This window comes from Haemorhous mexicanus, chromosome 8 (genome assembly GCF_027477595.1).
Source record: "Haemorhous mexicanus isolate bHaeMex1 chromosome 8, bHaeMex1.pri, whole genome shotgun sequence".
NCBI lineage: Eukaryota > Metazoa > Chordata > Aves > Passeriformes > Fringillidae > Haemorhous > Haemorhous mexicanus.
The window spans coordinates 15,677,238-15,694,527 of NC_082348.1; the positions used below are offsets into that span (position 1 = coordinate 15,677,238).

Genomic DNA, 17,290 nt, shown 5'->3' on the forward strand with positions numbered 1-17,290 from the left:
CAGCAATGAGCTGCTGTCACCTCACTATCCAGAGTCACTGCAAGCCCCTGGGACATCAGGACTGGCCTGAGGGGGACCCAGCAGCACCAAAGGTTACATCCCTTTTTAGACTCTACAGGCCTGGTGGGACAGAGCAGGAGAGGGAATCTCACCCAGACACAGCCCTTTATTGAAAACCCACTCAAGAGCAGCCAAACCCCACAGCTCTGCCAGAGCCCCAGCTGTCCCACACCCACTGGCAGCATCCCTCCCACTTCTCCCACGTCCAGCACTGGCTCTACCATGAGAGGAAGCCTGGGCAAACTCTGCACCAGGGAAGAGTTAGAAAACCTGTTTCCTGAAACAGTGTTGAAGAAAGGAGCTCCATCTCCCCAGCTGGAGACATCTTGGGAGAGGACCATGACCTGGGCAGGGTCCATGAGGAGATGCAGAGATGAGCAGCTGATGAATGGGTTCTCTTCACTGCCTCTCTTGGATGCTGGGGGAAGCAGAGACCTCAGCAGGGTTGGCAGCAGTGCTTCAGCTGAAGAGCCCTTTTGCCTTCTTTGGCTTGGCCTTGGCTGCAGGTAGCCGGGGCTTCTGAGATGGGGAGGAGGCTGGCTGGAAACAAAGAGGAAGCAGTGTCAGTTCCTCCTTGAGGAGTCATGCAGGACGTGTGCAGGTGTGCAAGCAGTGACATTCCTGTCATCTGTGCTGTGGAAGTGCAAAATATATACACATGTGCAATCACACACTCAGGATGCATGGGGTAGAATGGGCTAGGAACCAAGCTGAGACTCCTAGCCCATCGTGGATGGGCACAGTGCTTGGAGGAGAGGAGGGAAAGGAGATGTGGGCCCCATCCTGCCTTTGGTACAGAGAGACTTTCTAGAGCTGCACTCACCGAGGTTCTCTCACTGGAAGATGTCGTTTCATCCTCCTGGGATGCAGCAGGTGAATGGGGGTGCTTTATGGTCTCTGCAGTGGGTGCTGTATCCACATCATCCTCTGGTACCAGAAAAAGATGCAATTTGGGATTGAGATAAGGGAGCACTGGGCATTACCCAAACCCACTCCAGGAACTGTGCTTGGACTGGGAGCCTAGCCCATGCAGGGAAAGCAAGGGGGAGACTGTTGCATGGGGTGAGCTGCACGTGGGGCCACATTTCCCTTACCCCAGGATATGGGGCTCAGCAGTCGAGGGGACAGCTGCATCCCATGTTCCCCATGCCACAGCCAAGGAGCTCCTCACCAGAGCAATGCCGTTTCCGAGCCTGCTTGACCTCCTGCTGTGTCACTGCAGTGTAGAGCTGCTGCAGAGCAGAGGCAAACGCCTGCCCTTCTCCTGCACTGCAGATCCGGGGCAGGGTCTGCAGGAGAAAGCAGAGGCACCATCACCCTGCCAGGAAATCACCTGCCAGGTCACCCTGCCACAGTGCTGTTGTGGGGCAGAGAAAGGGGCTGTGCCCCCCTCTGCCTGTCAGGCTACATCTGTTTCACCCCGGGAGTGCAGCAGAGTTTGTGGGAATCGGCAGCTCTGGCACTGGTTGGAATCCCAACTGCTCCCAGGTGTGCACACACACATGGACATACAGACACAGACATACACAGACAGACATACAGACACACACACATGTGCACACCGTGACACACCTGCTCTGGGCAGTGGGCTGCCTTCCCATTGAGATGCCTTGTGCAGAGGCTTTTGGGTCACTCATGAAATGCTGGAGATCGCTCTGGAAGGGCTGTGGCTTCCCTGCCTGGAGCAGCATGGGCTGCAGCTTGTGAGAATGGACAGTGAGCCTTGGGCAGGGACGTGACCTAATAAGAGGTAGGAACAGGTAGTCCCTGCCTGCCACCACAGCCTCCAGCACAAGGCATCTCTGGTGGCCCCACAGAAAGTGAAAATGATGTGACAATGTGACGAGGGATGACCAGGTTTGCTTCCAGTCTGCCAAAATAGCTCCTGCCTCCTTGCATGCACTTTTGTTCCCTCCAGACTTGACACGGGACGCCCCCCTCCTCCTGCCTGCACTCCTTACCAGCAGGATGCCACCTTTCCTGCTGGGCTGTGCTGATGCACATGAGAGATCTTGGCAGGCTAGGAGGTGCCACACTCCACTGGGAACGTAACATAGCTCACAGTGCTCAAACAAACATGCACAGGGAAAGGGAAATGGGTATGTGCCCTGGAGGGGGTGCTGGGGGTGGTGTGGGGCACAGCGTGGGCCTACAAGTGCAGGTGAGTGTGCCATGATGACGTGCACAGGGACTGTGTGTGCAGCAGTGTGCACATGAGCATGGCTGTGGGTGCATGCATGGCTGATTGTGTGGCTATGTGTGTGTGTGTGTGTGTGTGTGTGTGTGTGTGTGTGTGTGTGTCAAAGGTCTAAACACACTAATCTCTGCCCTGCTCCACACCCAGACAGCAGGAGAACAAAGTGTAACAGATAAGGTAGAATCCTCTCTGGGCCAGGATAGTGGGGAGGGGATGGGGACGCTCAGACCCACTCAAGGCCAGAGTCCAAAGCCTGACCCCAGCTTCCCAGTGGCAGAATAGGTAGGCTGAGCCCTCCTCACTGCTCCCTGCCAGCCAGGGTGGCAGGATAGGGCTGATGCCAAGACGGGTTGGCTGCTGCCCAGACAGACACTTTCCATGCAGGTCTCATCTCTTCTGCTGGAGTCACAGGCATGAAAGGCCGTTTGGCAATAGGAAATGCACTGGCATCTGCTTTTTGACTAGCTGCTATACAGGTCACCTCCTCCGTCCCTGCCCACTGCCACCGGAGGGAGCGATGCTCTGCTGCCAGCATCCCACCAGCATCCCACCAGCATCCCTGGGACTGCTTGGTACTGGGCAAGCACAGCTCTCAATGCCTCAGTGCCCAGCCTCTGAGGTGTTAACTGTGCTGGATCATCACAAGGTCCCAGAGAGGAGGAGGGATGCTGAGCACCTCAGGCACCCCAAGGATGCTCTTGCCCTGTGTGTTTCACCTCAGAGCCAGGGCTGCAGCCAAGGCTGCAAAAGCAGCATCCAAGGCTGGGAAGGTGATTGCACTTCAAAGGCAGAAGAGGGCCTGGTCACGGGTGGCCAACACAGCCCAGATCAAAGGCACAAGCTGGAGTCATAATTCAGAGAAAAGCAAACAGCAGCTCCCAGGAAAGTCAGGAATGGCAGTGAAGTGAGCAAAGTGTACTAGATAGCACTGCGTGGGTCAGTGCCCCAGGAGGGCAGGAGAGTCCCCTGCAGAGCCAGCCAGCTCTGGGTGCCACTGCTCTGGGTGCTCATTCCTTCTCCTGCCACCAACGGGCCTCTGGGGAATGCCAGGGCAATGGGGCAGGCTGTGCATCCAGGTGCAGGGTGCTGCCCAATCCCCTCTGCTCCAACCCACACAGGATGGCACCTGGGATGTGCCCCAAGCCCCAGGGCTGCTCAGGCTGCTCCACTTCACAGCATTCAAGCAAGGATCTGGGCAGAGCAGCTGCTCACTCAGTGCTCAGCCCCAGCTGAGCTGCCCAGATATCCCTGGGGTTGGGGCAAACCATTCTTGCAGCCACCCAGTGTCCCCAAGAGCAGCACACACACCCCCACTGATGTGGCACCTTGGGGAGGCACTGGAAGCAGAGTGCCCAGCGCCACCAGGGGGATTGGGCATCTGGGGTGGCACAGGGGCCTGCAGGTGCAGGGCACCTGCTGCCCACGCCTGCGGGAAGGGCTCAGCTCCAGCAAGCCCAGGGTGGAATTTGGGAGTCAGCAGCCACTTCCTGCCTCTGCCCTTCCCGGCGGCTGGAGCCCGCGGGCTCAGGGCCATGGGGTGGCCGGAGCTAGCCCGCGGCGGGACTGGGAGGCTGCACTTCACAGCCCCGGAGGGAAATGGGTTATAACCAGAGCTGGAAGCGTTTCCCTGCAGAGCTATGACTCAGCAGGGAGCAGAGCATGCTGTGCCAGCCACCGGCCACCTGATGGCCCCGAAGGCTGAGAGGGACAACGAAGTGTCCCCTAAAGGGCTGGGTGGGGGACAAGCCCTGGCTACAGCTGATTTTCCCCTTCCTCCTTACCCCACTGCTCCATTCCGAAGCTGAACCCTGCTGCAAACAGCTTGCCCCCACTGCAACATCAGCCCTGGCCTCTGGTGATTTGTTTTTCCCTGATTACCCATCTCCAGGATAAACATGATGTCTGAGGTCCGGGGAGCCACAGAGGCAGAGAGCTGGCAGCTGGGGGAGTGCTGGCTGGGCTGCTCCACACGACTCCCCAGGCCCCAGGGAGCAATGCCTCGGGAGCTGGCATGGCTTGTCTGGCCTGTTATGACTACCTGGCCACAAGGCCAAGTGGGCTGCCCCAGTATCAGGAGGCACTCAAGGCTGCGGTAGCGGCACGGAGACTCCCCAGCACACCCTGAACTGCGACTTGGGGCGGGGAAGGGGGGAGAGGCGTGCCCACCAAAGGGGGCAGGTGCCTGGCATCACACGGAGAGCAAGCCCATGGTGTGGAGGGGCAGCTCAGGGGGAGCTGGGCTGCAGCCCCACTCAGTGACCCCCAACCCAGTGGGCTCTGCTATGGGGCTGCACCCCAGCGCAGAGATGCAGCAGGGTACAAAATCAATCTCCAAGGCATTCTGCATTTCCCCGCCCCCTGCCTAGACTCCCATCTCAAGGGGCCAAAAGGGACAGCAATTTGGATGGTCTCTTGACAGTATGAGCAGAAAGGGCACACCACCCAGCACAGCACCATGACACCAGCACAGAAGCATCACCTTTCCCTGGCCCAGGATGGTTTGCAGGCAGGCTGGATCATGATGGGCCCCCGCAGCACTGCCAAGCACCAGAGTCTAAATCGGTCATGCTCAAAGCTGGGGACTGACCCTTTCATTATCACACCAGACATTCGAAGTGGTTACCAACATTCTTCACTACAAATCCCACATTCCTATTTTTTAATATATTTTTAACTGGAAAACAGAGCGAATGGGGCCTGTTTGGAAATTATAGCCTGGCTGCTGTGGCTTGTATGTCAGATCTGCCCACATTCCCGTGGCCAGCCTCAGCACATGCTCCACAGGGGCACACTTAATAATTCCTGCCGGGGCTGGAGCCAAGGGGTGTGTGCCAAGGGGGAGGATGGCTTCCCCAGGCTGCCCCCACCAGTGGGCTCCATGGAAGCGGCGTGGTGGAGTGACAGACCAGGAATGGCAGACTGGCTATCTGGCATGGCCACTGCCACACTGGCATGGATGTAGTCTGGTGCTGCTGTGGCAGTTGATGGTGGGCAGGGGAAGGGCTCAGTGGGTGGTGCATTCACAGGCTGCTCTTGGCACTCTACCTGGGAATGGGGCTCGAATGGCTTGCTGGATCTGTGCTAGGCATCTCTGCCCATGGTTATGCCAATGTCAGTCAGGCTAGGGAGAGGCCCCCTCTGGAATCCAGATAGATGCTCACCCATCCTCTGCCAGCAGCAGAGGATCTGTCTGCAAGAAAATAGATGGAGAGGCTTGAACTGTCCCCTTCCAGCTGGTATCAAGGGCAGGGAAAGGGGATGCTTACTTCCTGGGATGAAGCAGGCTATATCAGCCCAGTCTCCTGCCCCAGCTTCCTTATGACCCTCTCCCTGGGTACAAAGCCACCCCCCAGCACCCCGAGGTGCCCTACACTGACCACCGATGCCCTTTCCCAGCTCCTCCAGCCCTTAGATCTACTTGCAACCCCCCAAGCCTGCAGCAGTCGCTGGGACACTGCATACCCCAGAAGCAGGTGGCTAAAGGATGAGCTCTGAGCTCACACTGTCATTGTCTCCATCCCCCCTGTCATACGCTTCCAGGGGACAAGCAGCAGCAGCAGCAGCAGCAGCAGCTGGCAGAGCTGGCGGTGCTGCCAGCCCGCCCTTGGAGCAGGCACGGGCAGGATGGCCAGGGCTGCACAGGCAGGCAGCCAGGCTGAGCACACCTGGCAGGAAGTGGCGGTGCCGGCAGGGGAAGGCAGCCGGAGAGCTGCTGAGAGGTGAAGGGGTCACCCCGGGGAAGAGCGGGTGGTGAGGCCGGGACAGAGGAGCATCCCAGCCCGGCCCAGCCCAGCCCAGCCCGGCCCAGCCCAGCCCAGCCCGGCACGGCTCAGCACTCCTCCCAGCACCGTTCTGGCCCTGCTGCCTGCAATGTTTTCCTTTCCCCCTGACTTCAGGGGCCTTTCCAGCGAGCAAATGTCAGGCACATAAAGAGCGGCACTGTGAGCGGAAGATGGAGCGAGAATGCCTGCCCGCGTCCCTCCGTAAGTGCTGTCTCACACTTCATCAAGGCAGCCTTTGCAAGCGAGGCACTCGCTTAACAACCAGCAGTCTATGCTGCCCGGCGACCGCAGCAGCCCGGCCGCTCAATACCCTTTTCTTTTCCCCTTGTGCTGTTTTCGTGGCTTGGGTTACAGCCTTTCTCGCGGACACTGAGCGGAGGGCTCTGCATTGTGCCGCCGCCACGCCGGGGCGGATGCTGGCTCCCCCAGGGAGGGAGGGATGCTGCGGGGCTTCTGCATCTGCCCTGCCCACTCACTGCTGCAGCCCCACAGGGATAAATCCCAGGGAAAGGAGGGTCACCGGCTGAGCAGAGGTAGGGCAGGAGGTTGCAGCATCTCCTCCCCAGTCATGTGAGGACCAACCCACCAGGAGCAAGCCCCAAGCCTGGGGCTTGGCAGACCCTGGTGGAGGTGAGTGGTTCCAGCCCCAGTGGGCAGTCCCTACCCCAACCCATTTGGAAAGAGGCCCTCCTGCCATGCTGCCAAGCAAATCCATGAGCATCCAAGCCCTCCCCCTGCCCAAGTACCAACAAACTCCCTGAAAAAGAGTTGTGCCCAGCACTAGCATTGCCTAGCATTGCCTCCCCAACTGGGCAATGCTGGAAGATGCTGGGCCTTGCCATGCAGGGTCTGGTGGCAGCTGCTGGTGGCACTCCCAGCTCCAGCTTGACTGTGGCCATTAGTCCTGCTGTCCAGCAGCCCATGAGGTGAGAGCAGGAGAGCCTTTGAGGAAGCTGGCACTGGGTGCCAGTTCGGCAAGGGAGATGGACAAGGAGAATGCCCTGAAGTATAGCAGGTCCCAGCATGCCAGGACTAAGTGAGGATTTGTCTCCAGGAAGGCAGAGTCACAGGCTTATAGTACCTATGGCCTTCACCTCCACCAGCCTGACCCATCACTGACACAGGCTGCCTCCTCCAGGGTCAAGAGCAGAAGACATGGAGACCTGGTGGCCAGCATGCCTCCTCTCCCAGAGTGACAGCTCAGAGACCCCACTTATCTGTGAGGAAGTTGGGTGGCTCACACTGCCTTGTTATTTTAGGCTGACTGGGTGAATATGGACACATCATCCAGGCTTATTATTGTAGGGTTCCTCCGCAAAGTGTGCCAGCTCATGTGGGCTTATTATTGTCTGCCCAGGAAAGCTGGACACACTGCACTGCTCTGTTATTGTAGGGTTGCTCAGGAAGGCCAGCCAGCTCATCCCAGCTTGTTATTATTGCACAGAGCTCATGGGGGGCTGGCCAGGAAACTTCCTGCAAAGTGGGATGATGGAAAGGGAGCCACACCTGGTGAATCACAAGGATGCTGTGTGGTGATAAGGAACAGTGATGGGTGGGATCCAGCACCTCGGCTCCACCCAGTGAGGACAGGCCGCTCATTCATGGGCACAAGCACTCATGGGTCCCTTGGGACCTCTGGGGCACTGAGGCTGGCAGAGGCAGCAGGAGTGTGGGTCAGAGCTGGGAACTGGCAAAGCAGCCCTCATACTCCTTGAGAAGCAAAATCTGGGGATGACAGGGGAGCAAGCATGGAAATACTGCACCCAGTACATCCATAAACCTGGTACACAAGGGATTAGCTGAGCTAACAGGGCCCAAAGAGGAAGCTGGTGCTGAGCCAGGTGGGATTAGGGGCTTTTAAGGAGAATCTGGGTGTGTTTAGGACCAAGGCTGAGCAGGAGGCAGCTGCTCCACCCTTGTGGCTTTGCAGTTCCTCCCAAGCACAGGTGCAGCCATAGGGGCAGCCCCTGGGGATGCTGCCCCACTGTGACCCGAAACTGCAGCAGGAAGCATTTCTGTGTGGGGCAGGGGGGCAGCAGGGCTTACTGCTGGGCTGCCTCAAGCAGGTCCCCAGGCACATGGACCCAGCAGGGCTGGGTCCAACATGCCTCAGCAGCCCTGGCACTGCTGCTGGCACAGCCACTGAGTCACCATCACTCCCCTTTGACCTGTGACAGACCATGTTTCCCAGGCATGGCAGCCTGCTGGTGTCACCCCTGGCTGTGCCCAGTTGGTACCAGGTGCCCAGATGTCCCACGGGTAGTGCCCAGCTGTGCCAGGTGCCCAGGTATCCCCCAGGCAGTGCTCAGCTGTTCCATGTACCCAGGTGTCCCACGGGCCGTGCCCAGCTGTGCTCAGTGCAGATGTTGGTCCCCAGCCAGGCACCAGGATTGAGTGTCAGGAGAGCTCTCCATGCGCAGCAGCGGCGGCAGGAGGCCAGCCTGCCCTGTGAGCACACAGCCCTTTCATTCATGGCAAAAATAGCCCCCCGGGGTGTGGTCCAGGCTGGAAAAGCCCCCTCCATCCTTGGCCAGCCCATGTTTATTCAATGGGGGGGGGGACACTCTGCCCTCTCCCTGCCCCCCAGCCCTGTGCACCATCTCCCTGCCAGAGTGGCTGCTCTTGGATGTGATTCGCCAGGTCCCCCCGGCCAAAACACACAGACTGGGGTGGGGGGGAAGGCAAAACCCTAAAAAGCACCGGGTTTGTCTCCAGGAGGAGCAGCCTGTGGTGATGTCATGAGAGTTTGCAAGCGGCCACATGAAAGGGACTTGCTGCCCAGGAAATCCACAGGTCAATGATCCTTCAGACAAGCCAGCGATTCTTCAGTGGGCCAGGAAGGAAACCTCGAGGAGCCCAAGCCAAGCCTGCCCTTGCCCCAGGGACATAGCTTGCCCCCTAAACTCATGGCCCCCCAGGATCCCAAACCCTGCTCCACAATCCCTCCATATCCCCTTCTCAGCAGCTGTAATTCACAGCAGCCCAATCCCTCTGCAAAATGGTACCAACCTCTACCCTGCAATCCCTGGGCACCGAGCCTCTCCCCATAGACTACCAACATCCTAACAACATCCCTGCTCTGCAGCCTCCAGAGTCTGGACCTCTGCCCCACAGACCCCCAGACCCTTTCCCTCTGCTGTTCTGGGGGCAGCACCCCTTTTTCCATGGTGATCCATCAGGCTGGGAGTGGCAGGTGATTTAGGGTCAGGCAGCACTGTGACCTGACAGTGGGGATGCAGCAGGGCAGAGGGTTCTCTTTCATAAAGGATTACTCTGGGGACAGCTGGGAACACACAGATGCAGCCCCCTCAGCCCCCTCCCCAGGAGTCAGCTAGGTTCTCAGTCTGCTCTGGCAGGCATTGCAGACATAGGCCCTGAAACCAAATCCATTGCCCAGGGCTCCCCTCCCCATTTCCCATGGGTGCGGGATGCAGTAGCTGGACTAATGAGGAAGATTTACCTTCCTCCTCCTCCTCCTCCCCATGCAGGATACATGTCTGGGCTCACATCCAAGCCCAGGGCTCCAGCTCTGCACATTGGTCTGCTCTGCCCATCCCAGCCCCTCCATGCATCCTGTGTCACATGGAAATTGGTGATGGAGCTGCCTTTCCTGCCTCATCACGGGCTGCAGCCCTAAAGGAGCTGAGTGACAAGTGAAGCTCAGGGTTGTGACTTCGTGCCCCCAGCACCTCCTATGCATCACTTTAGGAGGCTGCAAGCAACCAGTCTGTCCATCTGCAACTTGCCCATGGAGACACTCTTCTGCTCCACTTGCTCCATCTCCCCACCCACAGGCAGAAGGTGACGAGACCCTCTGCAACCCCAAAGGTGCCTGGAGAGCAGCACATACCCCAGGCTGGTGCCACAGCACGGGGGGACACTGGCTGGGATGGGTGTCTCCACAGTGTGGTGCTGGGGCTCTCTGAGGCCAGCTGAGTAGTGACTGGAACCCACTGTCCTCAGCAGGGAGAGTGTCTTTGCAAAAGAGCCAGCTCTGAGAAGACCACAGCCTGGGACTCCTAGGATGTGGGGCATCTCCATCCTGCTGGTACTCAGTCGATCCCTGACGGCACCGGACTCCTGGAGGGGATAGGGACAGTGGAAAGGAGATGGGAGCCCCCACATTCAGTGCAAGGCTCTCAGGGCGGTTTCCTCTCCCGTGTTTGCTCCTGCTGTCCCTGTGTCGGCAAAGAGAGGGGACTCAGTCTCTATGACTGTCAATCAGGCACTTTTCACCAGAGCTAAAAATGCACTCGCAGAAGGAAAACAAAATAAAAACACAAAACAAAACAGAGAGGTGAAAAATTCCTTGATATTTCTCTCCTGCAAATCCCCAGAGCCAGCAGAGAGGCGAGAGCCCCCGGAGTTTGTCAAGCAAACACTTTCACACCCTTGGCCACGCTCGGCACGCTGCCGCTGGAATGCCAAATGTATATTTAAGCCCTGCTCATCAAAGGAGCCTGTTCGGAGTCAGTTTCGGGCAACGTGCATGTGGGTTTGGCCTGGAGAGAAAACCAGGGATGTGGAGAACATTTCTTGGGGATGGGAGAAGCTCGCGTGCACACACACACACGCGCGTGAGACAGATGACAACCATGACAACCTTCAAGGCCGTGTGGCTGAAAGGTCGCGGGCTGGGCACCAGATACCTGCCCGCTGTGGCACTCCCCCTTATCAGCGCCTGTCGCACGCTGGGGCGGGGATGTTTAGGCTGGAGCGAGGCCAGCAGCCATTCTGCATTCCAGGACTATAAACTTTGTCACAGCTAAGCAAGCTCAGCCAACAAAGCCGGGGTCCAGCAAGACAAGCAGGAAGCAGCACTTTGAGAGAAGGCAGGATTGCAGGGACACGGAGGGCTGCTCAGGGCTGTGCACCTCACCAAGAGGTGATAAGAAACCTTGGCTTGGGCTCAGCACTATGCAATAGGGACATACATAGATAGATAGAGTGCTTCTGTAAGTCCAAGGCTGGAGTTTGCCAGGGTGCCACAGATCCTGCTTTGCTGCCAGCCATCCCACAGGGCATCACTGCTTATCTGCTGCCAAACCACCCCAGTCCTGTTCCGGGAGGCATCGAGGGCAGGGGGCTGCTGCTGCTCCACAGCTCCTGCTCTCAGACAAGGCTTTGCTGGAACAAGCTGGGCACAGCAAGGAGCACTTCGGAGCACACAGCGAATGGGAGACTCTTTCTGCACGGACCACTCCTGTTCCTCTCTCCTTTACAAGTATTCCCTTGGTTTGTTCCAGACAGCCCAGGGACCTATGCCCATCTCATGAACAACCTCAGCATCAGAGAGATGAGGGAATCTCTGCCTTCCTCCTCCTCTTTTGTGTGGGGCTTGCAAAGCCCCAGTGATGGCTGCGAGGGCTGAAGGCAGTTCAACTGCCTTCAGTTCAGCGAGGGAATGCCACACATGGGCTGGTGGCAGGGCAGGAGCTCCATCTCCAGAGATGGCAGGCTGACTTTTCCCCCCTCTGTCATTGCTCCAGCCAAGAGCAAAGATGTTTTTGCCCAAATCCTGTACCTAATCCCAGCTGACAGAGCTGCAGCTTGGGGTCTGGCCAAGGGCTGGAGTTGGACAGGGTAGGAGAGATCATTGCCACAAGCAAACAGAGCATGCCAGTGCTGTGAAATCAGGCATTACGCGCCTGTCTCCCGCGGCAGGACCAGCCCATCAGGCTGCCAGGGACACACTCTGCTTATGGCAGGGGCAATCCCAACTCCAGCAGGGCCTGACCCTGCACAGCCATGTCTCTCAAGCTGGGTTCATCTCCAGGTGAGGGGAGGGATCACTGCACACCACGGCTGGATTTCAGGCACCTGCTGCAAATAAAACACTCTGTCAGGGCACCTTCGCCCTTTCAGCCCTTGGAGAGAGGGACAGGTCCCTGAAGTGCTACCTGGGGGGGGGGGGGGGGGGGGGCACAGAGGGCTGGGGGAGCTGGGAGCTGTGGCCCCAACCCTGCCCCATGCTGTGCCACTCCACCTGGGCAAGCAGATTTCCCCTTGTTGCTGCAGCCTCTTCCATCTCTGTCCTGCCAGGTTCAGCCACTGCAGCCCAAGTTACTCACTTCCAAGGGTGGGGATCCCAGCCTGTTTTGGGAGAGATGCTGAGAGCTTCACCACTTCCCCTCGGGCAATGAGAAGCAAAGACCTCCTCAGCTCTGACAACTAACTGCTTCTTTTTCCAGCCCCCTGCCCACTCATCACCTCACTCTCTCCATTCATGCTTGCCTTGCTCAGAAGGGTTCACCCACCCCTTGCCATCTACAGACAGCAAAACCATGCCCTTTGGCTAAATACAGTGTTTTTTAAAAGCCTCACCATTTTCATCTCTATTTTTCTAGGAGTTTTCTTCCATTGAGCACTACCTGTCATCAGCAGCACTGGAAAACAAGGTAGCAAGGATGTCTGATTCCAGCTGCTCTGTGCTCATGTAAAATCTCATCTGTTTCCAGTCCCTCTCTCCTGGAACACCATCACCCTCCAGTCTAAAAATTGATCTATCTTCAACCTTATTCACAATAACATGCTCAAATATATTGTCTCCTATATGGTGCCAGGCTACAAAATCCTCCTCAACTTAAACCCCTGCCATCACCATGGCCAGGCTTTTCTGCAGGCTTGGGGGAATAACAAGGGAGCTCTACAGACCCACCCTACACTGCCATCAGCTGACACATCTCAAACAGTACCCCAGCTCCTCCAGCAGCCCCAAGTGGGTAACAGGGCTCCCTCAAAGTCCCTGTCTCCAGGAACTGAGGTTGGCAGAGAACCTCTTCAAACACCTGGAAGCTCAAAAGGCAGTTCTTCAAGTCAACATCAGAGCCAAGGTGACGACTGGGTTGTTCCTCACTCTGTCCATGCTGGCTCCCGCAGTTGGTGCCCACAGCCCACTGCCTCCTACCAGGGGACACATCTGCAGCCTCCACCCATGCAGGAGAGCAGGAATCAATTACAGGGCTTGCAAAGGCAGGGCTGCTCCAGGGTTGGCACGTGGCACCAGCTCCAGCGGCCGCAGAGCACGTGGCACAGCGCTGGAAGCCCAGATGTGCCACTGGCTCATGGGGAAGAGGCAGGGGAACCACTTGAAAGCCATGGTATGAAAGTGCTGGTAAACCAGGGCCACTCCTCTGCTCCTTTGGCTTCATGTGCTATTTATAGTGCTCTGGGTGCCCACCCTGGGGAAATTCAACCCCTGGGGTGCAGACTTTTGCCAAGCCAGCCATCTTGTCTGCCATTCAGCTCCCCAGACCCCCAGCAAAGTCATGGACCCTCCTAGTAGCTAAGATGCTCCAGGGTGGGCTCTGATCCACCCCATCACAGCATGGACTCATCAGCACACGCTGGAAGGACCAGTCCTCATGCAGTGCTCTCAGACAACCAGCCTGTACAGCACGAACACATGGACAAGCCCCATCACACCAGTGACAAGAAGAGACCCAGCCAAGCCATCCATGGTCACTCCTTGGAACCCCACTGTTAGAAACCCCAGTGGCAGCAGCTGGGGGGAGTTAAGATGTCCCCACTCTCACCAGGGCTGGGTGGAAAGACTCTGGGGAGGCTCTCATCAATCTTATAGGCCGGTTTCCTTGTTGAATGCAAGGGTTAGGTCTAACCCCATGTCCCAGCACCCAACAACTCCTGGGCATTGCAAGGGTTTCTTGAGTCTTTGCAGGCAGAGGAGAGCCGAGTTTGCAGGAGGGAAATGTGATTCTGCTAACCCCCACCTCACAGGGGCTGCTGAAGGGCTTCGAGGAAGAGCAGCAGTGCCATGCCCTCAGTTCTCCTGTAGTGCTGGTCCTGCATCCTATCCTCCTGCCAAGCAGTACATCCAGGCATGACCCTGTGCACAACCCCATCTCTGTACCTAACCCCAGCTCTGTCTAACCCCAGCTCTGTGTCTAACCCCAGCTCTGCTGGCACCTGCAGAAGCAAACGTGGCTGTAGCCCAAGGCTTGCCCCTGTGAGCTGAGATCTGTGGGCCCCCGGTGTCTCCCGAGGGCTGCAGGATGAGAACGCTACCCACACAGCCCAGAGCTGACGCCTGGGGCTAAGGGGTAGGACTGTGCTGATCAGGAGCAGGTGGCAGCTGACGGTGCTCCCCCAGCCAGAGGCGGAGGAGGAGCTAAATTTATTCCACCAATATGTGGGCAGCGGGAGGGGACCAGGGGGCTCCTCCAGCCTGTCTGCCCCGCGAGTGGCCAACCCTGTCCCGACACCAGTGACGGCAGCATGGTCCTTTCGGACTGTCTCTTTGGCACCCGCGTGTCCTGATGACTGGCCCTGAGCGGACCCAAGTCCTTCCTCCTCTGACCACAGAGGGGAAAGTTTCCAAATTAAAAACCTAAATCTGGCAACAAGGTGCCCATGGCAGGAACCTTTTAAACTGGCCATTAAAGTTTATAAGTTAGACGGGCACCAGGAGCAAGCAGCAGAGCTGCAGGAAAACAGCCACCCCTCCTTGAGCAGCCTAACCACGGCTGTCCCCAAAGCCGCAGGCCTGACGTCACGGCATGACTTCACCTCCATCACCCACTGCCTGGCCGGCCCCAGCCCCGTGTTTACCCCTGCCCATCCCTGCTGCTGTCCCTTGGAGCCTGCTTTTCCCTTTGAGGTCAGTCAGCAGCCCCGGGGCCTGGCGAGGAAAAGAGTAGAGAGAAGGAAACCAAACCTCAGCGCCCACAAGGCAGGCTGCAAAACACGGAGCCTCAGCAGCCGCACTGCGGGGATGGTGGGCTCTGTCCTCACTGTCCCTCCCCCAGCTGCACCCCCCCTTCCTGCCTCTAGGATGCTGGAAAAACTCCTGCAAGCCAGAGCTGTTCCCACTGTTACTCTCCCATTTTCCTACAGACAACACATTCTGTACTGTGAGCAAGATGGGCTGGGGGGAGGTATTGGATCCAACTTGTTGACCTATCCTGCCCCAAGATGTCAGGATGCACTGCAGGCACTGAGAGATCCCAGCCTCTCTTCTAAGGGTGAGATGCTATGGAGTGAATGAGTGTCACAGCCTGTCCCCAAGTCCACACAGGGTACCTGCCTCTGGGTAAAGCACAGCCTGGGGTTTCAGCTAGAGAAGCCTTGGGTGTAGCAGAAACCAAAGCCTTGTGTGTCTGGGCACAGACCAGGCCAGAACCTCTCCCCTCTTCCCTGCCAGAGCAGGGGCACTTCAGCTCTAGACCTCCCAAAGAGGAGCCACCAGCCTTGGAGAGGTGTTGCCGGTGCATGTGGGATGTGGGTTTGCCTTACCTGGTGGGGTGGGAGGGTAGACAGGGGGTATAAAACCCCATGGGCAGTGATACTGGAAGAGCCCTGGAACCGGCCTGAGCGATGTGCTCAGCTGGGAGACCTGTGTTGCCAGAACATAGATGAGAGCCACAAAAGCCACATGGGTTCAGAAGGGGCAAGGCTGGGGGCTGTGCGGTTGCAGGGCTGCCTGTAGCAAGCCCTGGGCACCGGTCAGAACAGGCTGGGGACGCCACAGTGCCCATTGGCTGCTGTTCCCTGGAAACCTCACAGGGCACATGTTGCCCACTGTCACCTCCCGGAGAGGTTTGTGGGTTGCATTTATAGACTTGGCCACAGACCCTGGACCTTATCTCCTGGACTGCACAGTGCTGCCCCTGCATCCGGAGCATCTCCAGGAGCGGGAAGTGTCACCGACCCCCTGTGCACCCTGGTGAGTCAGTGCACACAGCCGAGCACTCACACTGCTCCGCACGGGCATCCACCAGTGGGGAAGCACACACACACACACACACACACACACACACACACAAACAGGGCAGCCTCTGCAAACAACTGCTTGTTAAGTTAAAATTAAACTCTGCACAAATATTGACCTTTGGAGGGGACACAAACTCTGCCAATATATTTACCAGCTTTATAAATGGGCCTGACCACAGTGCCCTGTATGCTGAGGTGGAGGAGGTAAGGGCTGCAGAGGTGCCCAAAAAAGGTGCATCCCCCCCCTTCCCTAAAGGAGCTCTCCCTGAACAATGCCACTGTCCCCAGTCCCCACTCAAGCCTCTAGGAGGATGGATGGTGGGCATGAGGTTCCACTTTTTCCCTCCAACTTATGGTTTCTTGGGGGAGTAGCCAGCAACTCACAGAAGACACAGGGGAAGCTCTTGTCACCTCTGGCCTTGCAAAATTGGTCAGCAGAACAGTCCTGGTGCTGCTCCTTATCTTCCAACCCTTCAAGACTTCTGCACTGCCCAAGCATGGCAGGGGCACCCACTGTCAATCCTAGCTGCCCAGCATTTAGGCAGGTGGCTCTGCTCAAAAGTCTATGCCCCCTCTGTCGAGTGCCCAGCATAGCCTGGGGGGGGGTTCCCATCTCTCAAGGGAGAACCAGAGCTTGGTTCTTCACCTTGCTTCAGGAGCAGAAGCACCAGTAGCCTGCAGCTGGAGAGAAGGCACATCACCCCTCTCAAACCCACCAAAGCTCTCCAAAGGAACCAGCATGACCAGCTGAGCATCTGGGGTCTGCAGTGGGAATGGGAAAATGCTTAAGATGAGATGTTTCCACAAGAAGGATGCCTAAACCAGCTTGGCTGTCATGGGAGAAGATGCAAGCTGTTCTCACAGCCTACACCTAAGGTGTAACACAAGAGGCAAGCTGGAATAAATGGTGGCTTTTGCAGGCAGAGGGTACAAACAGGATGGCATGGGAGGTAAGAGCATTGTCAAAGACATTAGTGCAATAAGTTGCTGCTGAATAGCTGGGCAATGAAGGAGGACTTGGGGAACAGCCCTAGCTACTGTGTTAATGCAAGGGGAACACACTGGCCTGGAACTCAGCAAGAAGATGACCTTGCGCATTCCAAGGAGACCAGGATGGGACCATTGTGCCTGAGACTGTTGCTGACTGTGAATCCTTGGGCAAAGAGGATGACACAGATGTGAGCACATGGTCTGGCTGAGCCTGCACCAGTGGGCAGAGGACCTCAGCGTGTAAGGATGATGGAGGGTGGATTCAGGAGATGGCCCAAGGAGCTGAGCATGCAGACCCAAGACCATACATAACCAGAAGGGTGCCAAGGGAGTGTGCATGCAGCAGGCACAGCTCCTGCATCCAGAGCAGTGCATGCACTGGCAGCGGGAGGAAGGCTTGTGCCCATGCTGGCTGCCTGGTCCCTGGCCCAAGGGATGCAGGGAGGAGAGCACGACACATACAGCAGGGGATGCCCAAGTTCCAGCTCTTGGAAATACTGAATAGAGTCTTATTCAGGCTGATGTAAAACAC

At 57.5% G+C, this 17,290-nt stretch overlaps 1 protein-coding gene across 2 annotated transcripts in view; it reads right to left on the reverse strand.

The window, feature by feature from the left end:
• Positions 1 to 373: 373 nt before the first annotated feature.
• The window catches only part of NHEJ1 (non-homologous end joining factor 1), a 42,329-nt gene continuing 25,412 nt past the window's right edge, over positions 374 to 17,290 (reverse strand). The window contains exons 6-8 of one of the 2 annotated variants that reach the window (XM_059852883.1): positions 1,232 to 1,349; positions 884 to 987; positions 374 to 600 (exon numbers count right to left, since the gene is read on the reverse strand). In XM_059852883.1, the coding sequence (XP_059708866.1) occupies positions 520 to 600; positions 884 to 987; positions 1,232 to 1,349 (303 nt within the window). In that variant the 3' untranslated portion in view covers positions 374 to 519. Of the gene's footprint in view, positions 601 to 883; positions 988 to 1,154; positions 1,350 to 17,290 lie in introns of both variants that reach the window. The other variant, XR_009487327.1, reaches the window with a different exon arrangement.